General features: G+C 33.2%; 1 protein-coding gene across 1 annotated transcript in view; it reads left to right on the top strand.

Annotated features, from left to right (window-relative positions):
- Nucleotides 1–12,223, top strand: part of CNTN4 (contactin 4) — a 607,439-nt gene that overhangs the window by 382,050 nt on the left and 213,166 nt on the right. Inside the window, 2 exon segments of the mRNA XM_074284065.1 lie at nucleotides 3,804–3,906; nucleotides 7,036–7,220. Coding sequence (XP_074140166.1) covers nucleotides 3,804–3,906; nucleotides 7,036–7,220 — 288 coding nt within the window.

The following is a 12,223-nucleotide window of genomic DNA, read 5'->3' as shown; positions in this document are numbered from 1 at the left end:
ATTCCATCAATGGCCTCATTCAGTAGCCTAATAATCCTGTAAAATCACCAGTAGCAGCTGTAGACCAATTAAGTTCAAAAGTATACAGGTGGTCAAAGGAATGACTTGAAAAATGTACTACAGTTTAGAGGGCTTTATTTCTTAAAAATATTATATCTCTTTCTGTTTAGTGCCAAAAAAAGAGAGAAAATAGTGGAAGGGGAAGAAAAAAAAAAAATGATACAGTGGAATAAAACTTAGTCAGTACCAGATGTAACCAAATTAAACTTAACAGTTCACAGGTGTTCACAGAAACTGCTCATAATTTATATGAAAAAAATCACTCCATGGTATTTTTATGACTAATACCAAAAAAAAAGTCTTGTTTAAAAATAAGAGTCCTTAAAATGCAGTGATAACTTCATGTCATTTCCCCACTAATAACCTTGTCATTTATGTGCTGTATCTACAACCACAGGTTAAATTCTATCCCTGATGATATTTGTGTCTCTCATATTCTTATAAACATACATATAAATCTACAAACTTTACATATAAAGTCTACAAACTCAAATCTTTCTGTGTGGCCACATAAGCAACCTATAGTACTCCATTTTATAAAAGGGATAGTCTTAAGTCAATAACTCATATTAGAAATCTTGGGGATATTTCAAAATGATACAATAGGGGAAGTAATGCATGAGTATTGCAGCAATTGTGACTTGTATATGATCTATGGAGCAACCTTGCTCTATAAAGTAAATTTGGTTCAGTTGGTTAAGGGGTCACGTGACCCCTTGGTCATTTACAGACTTATATTTCTCATTCTGATTTTTCATGATTAAACTAAATAAAAATCCACACAATTACCATATTGTTTAATGTAAAGAGAACTTTAGATAGAGGCAGGTGAGATTCATTTATGCTTGGAAGTCATCCTTTTGCTTAGCATTATTACCTCATTATCTCTTCCCCTTGTATTATTTTGAGATCTGAAATTCTACCTGTTCCCATTTTCTGTGTGGAGGTGATGAAGACTCCTTTGTCAGAAGGCAATTACTTTTTTCATTAGCAATATTTTCTAAATATGTAGTAAACACAACCCTCCTGAAAAGGGATTAATAATGTTAATCTCAGCTGGTTTCCCAGTCTCATATTTATATGAAGATGACAAATATATGAAAAAATAAGTACATATTTTTATGATAGATCTAGAATGTGAATTTAGCCCACATGTCAGCTTTAATGTAACAACTTTTTTTTTCAGAGGATGCAAGCAATACTCTGGAACCAAAAGAGGGGACCAAAAGAGATAGCTCAGATAAACCAAAATGGAATATGAAAATGTATATACACATATGTACCCCCATATACATAAATATATATGCATATACATATAAAGTCTATATGTATACATGTCTACATAGATACCTTATACAGACATAAACGTATTTTATATATACTTTTGTATAAGTGTGTACACACATGCACACACACATATGTCCATGTAGACAATGGATAACTGTCTGAATTTAATCCATAGGATTAAAACACACATATATCTCTTCTACAATCCTTGTGTTTGTCATTGCTGCACAAAATCTATGCTTTTGGCCATATAACAATTAACAAACCTAATTAGAATGTCTTCCATTTTACAGGATGAACAGATCATATGTGAATTCTAGAATCTTTTTAAACCTTTTTTTTCCCCCAAACACTGTGAAGGAAGTTCTACTTCTTCTCCATTTCCAATGGAGATCATTTTTCTTTAGTAGCATATTTGACTTGAATATTTCTGATTTTTTGAGCTTATTGCTGAAAGTGATCTGGATAATCAGCTATTTCTTAAGCCAAAGGATGTGAAGGTACATTTAATTATAGAACTGAAAAAAGTCTCTCTCTAACCTTTATGGCAAGGTTCATATGGTAGCTTGCATCATTATACATCTGTGCCCTAAGTTTCAGGAAAAATCGACTTGGGAATAGGGAAAGATGGGTAAATTTTATTTGACTATATTGGTAGTCACAATCTAAAATGCCATGTATAAATAAGAACATATGTTTAGTTCTAATAGCAACTAACATATAGTAGCACTTTGTGGTTATAAAGTCCTTTATATTTGTTATTGTATTTAAACTTCAAAATCACTCCACAAAGCAAAATATATGTAAGTATATTATTGCTATTTTACAAATGAGGAAAACTAAGATCCAGAAAATTAAATTGCTTGTCTGATATTGTTTAGGTAAGAAGTAAATTCAAACCTCAATTCTACTGACTCTGTTTACTGTCCTTTCTATAAATCATGATTTATATAAGGTAACAGGGTAATAGAATAAGAAGATTAGAATTAGAAGAAGTAACATTAAATTTAAGATTAATACAATGCTATAACCAGATTATCAATACATATCCTTTGGGTGATGGGATAGTATATCAGAACTAATGCCATACCATATGGGTCTCCAAACAGCCTCTGCTTCATAGACTGCCTTCAATAAACCCTAAATCTTTCCAAATGTTCCATCAAGTCAACAAGTCATACAGGGACACATAGTTACGTAAACCCTCTCCGGCTCACTCTGACTGCCATCAACCCGACAAGGACAGGCAGAACCCCCCAAGAGAGAAGTTTCTTGGAAAATACAGATGATGCAGTCCCATAATCCCCATGCCAAAGTTGTTTACCCAATTCTAATTTTTCTTCAAATACTACCACAATGCCAAATAAGCCCCAAAGTGGGCCTGCTTGATTAAATCTCCCAGGCATTGTAAGGCCTCTTCTTTAAATATATCCTGAAATAACTTCCCCAACAAAGCAATGCAGTTCAACCATAAAATGACTTGATTGCACATTATTTTACCACATTCACTGACCATGGGGCTGAAGCTTCCCTATTCTGAGCAATGGTAACACATTATTTAAAAAATTGAAGGAAGACAAGTACTATACACACACAGGTGGCAATTAATAATATAGGATTGAATTGAATTGAATCAAAAGCTATTGATGCAGCTTCTTAGGCTATCTTGCTGAGACAATAATGAAAGTTATTTTCTAGGATATGAGAGCACTAGATAATAAACTGCAAAGCTAAGTACTAAATCATCAAGGAATATATGTTAAATTCTTAGAGTATTTGTCTATATTTGACTGGCATGAATCTTTACTGAGTTGTTTGAGATACACTATATATACTACCATTTGAGGTTAGTCTAATAGTCACCAATACTTTAGCAAATCAAGTTTCTGGCACTGAAGGACTCCCTACCATCAATGATTCTCATACCACACATTACTGAATAAACATTATGAAAAGATTGTTGAGATTAAATAAATCATCTCATGGCAACCTAGCTATGAATAGATAATTTTTATGAATATTTGAAGATAGTTTTGATTTAACTTTCATGTAGAAAAAGAGCAGAAAATAAAAAAAAAACTTAAATATCCCCAAGTTCTTGATAAAAAAAAGTGTCATTAATTATTCAGCACTATATTTCCTAAAAACTGACACCTCTGTTCAGATAGCTTTTTACCAAATTTTTTTTTTCTTTTCTTGGGTTTTGTTTGTTTTTTCAAGCTCCTAAGAATCTCAGATTCTGAGAGTATAGAGTCATGAAAATATTAATCTTAGGGAAATGATATGGAGCTGTGATCTCTCAACAACAGCTGGGAAATCCAAATCATGGCTATTGTGAGAGTGGATCTCTTTGAGATGTAGGTATTGTTTGCAATGATATATAGGACCTGACAACTAACACGAAATCATTTTTAAAAATTTAAGTCCATGATTTAGTATCTATTATTTATTTCCAGGGGTCATGGGTGAATATGAGCCAAAAATAGAAGTTCAGTTTCCAGAGACAGTCCCAACCGCAAAAGGAGCAACTGTGAAGTTGGAATGCTTTGCTTTGGGAAAGTAAGTTGTAATGCCCTTCATCCTCCTTTTTTGGATATTGTTCTTAAAGCTTTGGTAGATTCAGAATATGCTACCTACTAATAGGAAATTCAAGAACAAAGAAAGTATTTCTGAGGGGGAGTTGTGTGTGTGTGTGTGTGTGTGTGTGTGTGTGTGTGTGTGTTTGTGTGTGTTTTAATTCTGTGAGTATACATCTTTGGTTTTATTCTCTTACTGAGAAAAGAAGTATTGTAATGGCACTAGGGAGATTAAGCTGTCACAATTGATGTGACCAGAAAGCAGAGGAGAATGGGCTATTCTGAAAGTGTATTTCATTCACTTATTATGGCTTCTAATGTGCCACACTGTCTAAATGAGTATGACATGAAAACAATGCTCTTTCATTTGAGTACATTTTAGTCAACTCTTTGGGAAAATATAGACTTTTGTTGCTGGCCTGGTGTACAGCGAACAGACACATGCTTTTCTTGAAACTCATTTTGAATTACCTAGTCTCTCTAAATAATTACCTAGTTTTCTCCTATACTTTAGGCAGAGGAACAGAAAAGTTACTTTATATATAGGTATGAAAATAATTAATGTATCCTCTGAGAGATGCTATGCTTTCTTTTTTTTTTTATTGATAGCTTTTGTTTTTATAACATCTTATTTCCTGATATAACCCTCCATCTCCCACCACAAAGGCCATCCCTTATATCAAAAATAAAATACAATAAAAACATATAGGGAAAAGGGGGTTCAGTAAAATTAACAAACCTATAAGCCCAGTCTGAAAGTATATGAAATATTTTTCTTGGTCCCTCAAAGAAGGGACTATATTTTCTAATCATATTTTTTTTTTGCTGAGGTAATTAGGTTAAGTGACTTGCCCAGGGTCACACATTCAGGAAAGTGTTAAGTGTCTGATGTCAGATTTGAACTCAGATCCTCCTGATTTCAGGGCTGGTACTCTACTATACCAAACTAACTGTCCTCTCTAATCATATTTTCTAATCTGGTTTGTGAATTTAACAAAATTTGATAATGTGATAAATAAAGCTCTGGATTTAGAATCATAGGACCCAGGATCTTGGCTCTGTTGTTCACTATCTGTGAGACACTGGGCAAAATCATTTGAACCCTTCAGACTTCAGTTTTTACACCTATAAAATAGGCACCGAATTACTTCTTATGTCTCTTCCAACTCTGAATCTATGGTGTTAAAACTGTGAATTTACTGTACTCTTTATTTTCTTTTTCCTCTACCTACCTTCCTTTCAGCTATCTTATTACTCAAGAGTAGTGTTATATTTTTTTTATGCTATAAAGGACAATTAAATTCAAGTCAGTTGGAATTTTTCTGCATACGGCTAATAAAAAAGTTTTGGTGGGGTGGTTTTAACTGTCAACTAAATTAAGGATTTGAGAGTCCTCAGTGGATTTTAATTATCCACATCATTCCCCATAGCTCTTACTGAAATATTAAAGTAAGTAATTTCCATTGTCCTGAATCATGTTTTGTTAGCTTGCTATTTTTCACTGTGCCTGTGAAGTAACATAATGTCCTCAAGACCTCATTGCATTGTTCAGAGGATTAGTCAGAGTGACATAAAATGTTAGAGCTGGAAAGCAGATGAGGCGACTAAGACTTTGATATTGTCTGGACCGTGCTCTTTCTTGAGCAAAGGTGACACAAACCAGTTCGGTGTAAATGATCTTTTAATGGTCTTTGGCCCGAAGTAATAAAATCTGATTTGCTAAGGGAGACTCTCCTAATGCAAATAGCTAAAACAGAGTCCTGGTTAGCTCCAGTTTATGAGCAAAGTCTTTGTAGAATTCCTCAAATAATTCTTCTAAAGCAATAATATAGCAAAGAAACTTGGGTTGTCCAGATTTCAAAGGGAACTATGAATTCAACTGAATTTTTCCTGATTAAATGGCAGTGCTGATAAGCTACAAAAGACAAAAATTGGGCTCAGGGAATCCACACAGAAAAATTCATGTCTGAATAACCAGCTGCTACTCATCATCATCATCATCATCATCAGCCATTTCAAAGCATCTCAGAAAGATGCCAAAGCTAACACAATTTTCAAAGGCCATATTGAGCATGAACATTATCACATATATAAAAATATACTGAATGAGGTTTGGTGGAGCCTTTTCTGTTGTCCTGATTATTCAAGGATGTGTCTAGTGAACATAAGTCCCTATACTAAAAGCATGGTCAAGTTGATTGTTTTAATTTTTGAAGTATGATCTCAGAGTTTCCAGAGCCTCTAATTAATATGCTATGTAAATCTATGAAAGTGAATTATTGAATCCACTGTTCAAGAACTACAGCGATGATATCATTAGCTCAGGCAATATCCTGTCAATTTTCAGACTTGGTTAAGTTTCCATATTTGCAGAGGAGGTTACATTCTGTGGGAAGCAGCTACAGGACAATAGACAAATGTTTGAACACCACATGAAAGACCCAGCATCTGATTCCACCCTTTAATTGAAGTAGTTTTGCTCAAGTTTTCCAAAGGGAATTTTTAGAAGCTCAAGTGAAGCTGCAAATCTCATCAATTTGGATGCTCTTTTCAATAACAAAGACTGCAATTCATCCAATCAACCCATTCTGTATCACTCTTGTCCATGTTATCACATAAGTTCCTCACAGGGGGTCTACTCAGGGCCTTCCCTGACAAAGTCATCTTTGTTTGCTATCATTTTATTGAACTCATAATACAAAAATAATCCAAAAGAATAGAAAAATGTGCTAAGTTAATATAGCTTGGCGTGTAAGTTACCTTGCAAGAATCCTTACACATGGGAACTAAAATGTTATTTAAACCATTAGGGATTAAATGAATTTCTTTTCTTCCATTTTAGTCTGTGTCACATGGCACATTCACTCAAATTAACTATTATAATAATATAAAATTTTAAATTAAATGTAAAATGCAGATTTGAGAACAGATCAGCATTCTAATATTTATATTTCAGAGAAAGAAGATTTCTTCTCAGCCTGTGCTATACATGAATGACCCATAAAAGGAAAATAACTAATGAGAAGGTTTATTTTGTTTTTAGATATAAATTGTTAAATGAAAAACATTATCCTCTCCAATATGATTCACTCCTATTGTTTTTTATTATTAGTCCAGTTCCAACTATTATCTGGCGAAGAGCTGATGGAAAGCCAATAGCCAGGAAAGCCAGAAGACACAAATCTAATGGAATTCTTGAAATTCCAAATTTCCAGCAGGAAGATGCTGGTCTATATGAATGTGTAGCTGAAAATTCAAGAGGGAAAAATGTGGCCAGAGGACAGTTGACTTTTTATGGTAAGTATATGATTCTCAATGTATGCAATGATTCACAAGCACTTTGATATTATACTACTGAAGAGTTGGAAGGAACCTGTTGGAAGGTTCCAAATAATATTGCCTAGAATAATTATCATTCATCTTATGGCATGTTTTCACTTTTTCCTTACTGGTACATGATTGAAAGGAATAAGCTTTGGGATAAAATATGTTGACTGAGTCTAGGAAAATAGACTGCTGATAAATCACATGGAAAGCAACATATTTTATTGTGCATCCAAAAGGATACAATGTTGATCAAAGGGATAGTTTCTTATTCTTTTCTCTAATTTGTTTCTATTGTGCTAAGTTTTTCTTCAATAAATTTTTAATTAGTGACTAGCTTTAATGTCTTATTTTGTAGAGATTTCATTCAGTATCATGAATATCTCCAAGCATAAACTGTCCAAATTTTGTGTTTTCCAAAGCAGAGCATGACAAATTCTTCTCACCCTGAAGAATTTTTATGTGCAGCTGCTCCTGTCCCAAATCAAATAACCAGCATTAATCTAGACTTAATTTCAATATCAAGCTTCAAACATGTGACCTGTCATTTAGTCTGTCTTAGAAAACCATAGACCCAAGACCTGTTCTTGTTGATTGAGAACAACAAAATCCTACACCACATCAGCTCTTAAGAAGCAGTAGGATTTTGACAAATCCATTCAATTACCAAGGCCTATAAATTTTAATCTCTCAAACATTTTTTAATATCTCTCCTGTTTTTTTTTCACTCCAGTTGAAGCTTTTCTAGTACAGGTTCTTGTATCTCTTAGCCTAGGCTTTTTTTTAATAGCAATTAATCTTTTTGTCCCCAATCTATTCCCTCTTCAATCCATTCTTTACATTCCTTCCTGAATAATCCTCCTAATGGACTATTACTTCATCCTTTCAGACTTAAACGAGAATTCAGTGGATTCCTCTTACCTATGAATAATATGTAATCTTTTTATCCTCACTTTTAAAGCTATACATTGTCTTATTCTAAAATATATTCTCAACTTTATATTTTATCTCTACATTTCATCCTCTTATTCCTCTAAGATTTACCCAACTCTGCCTAGCCATTTGTGATTTTCAAACAAGAGGGTGTCAGAGTCACAGAATCTCAAGGTTCAACAAGACAACAAAGATCATCTAATAACATTTGTACCTGAAAAGAATAAGCCTCACTATACCTATGGCTATTGATCATCTGGTCTCTTTTTGAAAAACTCCAACAAATAAGAAACTAACTTTTGAAGATGACCCTATTCCCTTTATACCTCTGGTTTTCAGAAAATGTTTCCTTAAACAAATTTAAAATCTATAACTCTATAATTTCTTCACATTATCCATAGTTCAAAAGAAGTAGTTTAATCACTATGAAATGTAACTTATTTTTATATACTTGAGAACTGTCATCTCTTTATATATATATATATATATATATATATATATATATATATATATATATATATATATATATATATATCCCCCATCAGTCTTCATTTAAGATTGAATACCCTTATTTTCAACTAGTCTTAATTTAGCTTATTCTGATTTCATCACTTCATTTTGGACATGCTTTCTTAGATCTATTCCAAAAACTCGAACTTTATTCTAAATTGCTCTAAGGATCATCACTACTCTTCCAGACAACAAGATCTTTAACTTTTAAAATAGATTTTAATTGACATTTTTTATTACTTTGATTTTTCATCTCTTTTCCTTGTTCTCTCCAAGAAAATCATTAATTACAACCAACAATTTTAAAGAGAAAGTGCACTCTGACAATGTGGACAATGTACCATACATGTGACTTCCCACCTGGGGGAGAGAAAGAGCTCTTTCTTTCTATTCTTCTTTGGGACCAAGCTTATTTTTATAATTTTAAAACATGTCATTCTCATATATATTACACATCATATGTATTATATAACATATATAAGAGGTCCTGCTCCAGCTTTTTGCTTTTACTCTGTATATATTTCTCTGCTTCAAATGTGTTTCTTATAAAAAACATATTTTAGTTTTCTAGCTTTTAATCCAGTCTGCTATTTACTTCTGTTTTATGAGGGAATTCATCCATTTACATTCATAGTTAAAATTACTGTTTGTATTTCGCACCATCCTATTATTCCCAGGTTTTATTTTTCTCTTTCCTTTCCATCTACAATCCTTTTCTACCTCTAGTTTATATTTATATATATATACACATATATATAAATATATGTATATGTATATATATATATATATATATATATATATATATATATATATATATATCATCACAATCAAGTCAAATTATACCTACACCCTTTAAGTAAAAACAAAACAAAACAAAAAAAGAAAAAAACTAGAGGTAGAAAAGGATTGCAGTGGAAGAAAAGGGAAAGGGAAGTAAATTGAGGTAAATCACAACAAACAAGAGGTAAAAATGACCTGTTACAGTTGGTAGAAAGAAAAAAGGGGGATGAGCTATGTGTGAATCTTAATCTCATTAGATATGGCTCAAAGAGGAAATATCAGACATATTTGGTTTGATATGGAAACTTGTCTCTCCCTATAGGGAAGTAGGGGAAAGGAAAGGAGGAAGGTAATAGAAGGGAGAAAAAAAAGTAGAAGGGGAAGGGGATAAAAAAGAGGGGAGGGCCTGAAATGGGAGAGGGCAGATTAAAGGAGGTGGCAATTAGAAACAAAATACTGGTGAGGAAGGAAAGATGGAAAGGAAAGAGAACGAGGAAAAGAGATGAAAAATCTAAGTAATAAAAAACTTCTAACAATAATATAGTTCTAAACAGTTACACATATTTTCCCATTTAGTGATATAAACATTTTAACCTTTAAAAAATAAAATTGTTTTCTTCTCTTTTTAGCTTTTCATGCTTCTCTAGAGTTCTGTATTTGAAGATCAAATTTTCTGGTCAGCTCTTGTTTTTTCATCAAAAAATAATTGAAAATCCCCTATTTTACTGACTTTCTATCTTTTCTCCTGAAAGATAATCCTTAGTTTTGCTGGGTAGTTGATTCTTGGCTGGAATCCAAGCTCCTTTACCCTCTAAAATATAATATTGCTAGCCGTTTGATCCTTTAAAGTAGAAGCTACTAGGTCCTGGGCAATCCTGAGTATGGCTCCTCAATATTTGAGTTGTTTCTTTCTGGATGCTTGCAGTATTTTCTCTCTGATCTGATAATTCTGGAACTTAGCTACAATGTTCCTTGGAGTTTTCATTCTGGGGTCTCTTTCAGAAGGTTATCAGTGAATTTTTTCAGAGACTATTTTACCCTCTGCTTCTAGGATATCAGTGCACTTTTCCTTGATGATTTCTTGAAAGACGCTGTCTAGGCTCTTTTTTCATAGTTCAAATAGTCCAATAATTGCTAGATTCTCTCTCTTGGATTTGTTTTTCCAGATGAGTTCTTTTTCCAATGAGGTATTTTACATTTTCTTTTCTTTTTTTCATTTTTTTTTTGTTTTGTTTGACTAATTTTTGATGTTTCGAGGGGTCATTGACTTCCATTTTTTCAATTCTAATTTTTAACGAATTATTTTCTTGTTAGCTTTCTTACCTCCTTTTGCATTTGATCAATTGAACTTTTAAATAAATTTTGGTCACTTGCTTTTTTTTCCCATTTCACCAAATCTATTTTTAAGGAGTTGTTTTCTTCAGATTAATTCTGTTTCCTTTTCCAAATTCTCCTGCAAAACTTTCATTTTTTCCCCAATTTTTTCCCTCTCTTTTAAGAACCTTTTTGAATTCTTTCAAGAGAGTTTTTTGAGCTAGAGACCAACTAATATCATACTTTGAGGCTTTTAGTATTTTTTTTTTTTGCTTTTAGTATCCTCAGGGTTTTTCCCTGTCTCCCTAATACTTATCTAGGGTTGGACCTCCTTTTGCTTTTTTACTCATTTGTAAAAATTAAAGTCTGCTTCTAGGGCAAAGAAGAGAATGTTCCAACTTCCTCTACAGGACAACACAGGTTATACTCTGTCCTGATGCCCATGCTGCTGGCTTCCTTCCCAAGCTAGGTGGAAATCACACTTGCTATACTGGGATTCAGAGCCTCACTATTTGCCTTCCGTAGTTGTGTTGGACCAACTAATTTGCTGATCCACTGGTTTCTGAACCCAAAAGAGTTATCAATACTACTGTATTTTGGATAATAGTCTCCCACTAGATTCCCTGTGTGGGGCCTCTCCATCTTGGACTTTCCTGTGCTGCATCTACACTGGGCCAAGTCTCCCCTACCTGATTGAGACAGACCTTTCCTAAGGTCCTTTGAAGATATCTTCTGCTGAAAATTTGTTACATTCCAAATATTTGAGGAGTCTGTCAGTCCAAAATCCATTCATTGACTTAATCTGGTATGGATTCTGAATAAAGCCTGGAAGAGCTCAAGCAAAGTCCTATCTATCTCTGCCATCTTGGCTCTCTCCCAAACAAATAATAATTAAGAGAGGAAAGGCACTAGAATTAAGAGGCTGGGAAAGAGTTCTTGTGTAAATGGAGAGATACAAGCTGAGAGTTGAAGGAAGCCTAGATGATTAGGAGGCATAGCATCCAAACTCAGAAGACTGCCAAAGAAAATGACAAAGGCTAAGAGATGGAGTCTCTTGGTTATAGAAGAGCAAGAAGGATAATGTCACTTGATCAAAGGGTTTTGTGTGTGTATGTGTATGTGTGTGTATGTATGTAAAAATGAGAAAAAAGTTATGAAGGGTTTAAAATGCCAAAAAGAAGCATGCATTTGATTATGGAGATGATAAAGACCTACTGCAGTTTATTGAGTTGTGGGGATGACAAGGTAACATACATGTTTCTCTTTATTATGTTCATCATTTCTAATAGCATAATAATATAGTCATTCCCCCACCCCAAACATTAGATATCTGCTTTATTTTACGCTCTATTACTACCTAAAATGTACTATAAATTATTTGGTGCTTATGGTATCTTTTCTTTTTGGACTGACTTTTTGGAGATGTAGAAGAGAAATTA

This window comes from Sminthopsis crassicaudata, chromosome 1 (genome assembly GCF_048593235.1).
Source record: "Sminthopsis crassicaudata isolate SCR6 chromosome 1, ASM4859323v1, whole genome shotgun sequence".
In the NCBI taxonomy this organism is placed as follows: domain Eukaryota; kingdom Metazoa; phylum Chordata; class Mammalia; order Dasyuromorphia; family Dasyuridae; genus Sminthopsis; species Sminthopsis crassicaudata.
The sequence above is the reverse complement of the archived record's forward strand: the minus strand, read 5'-3'. Positions and strand labels throughout refer to the sequence as shown.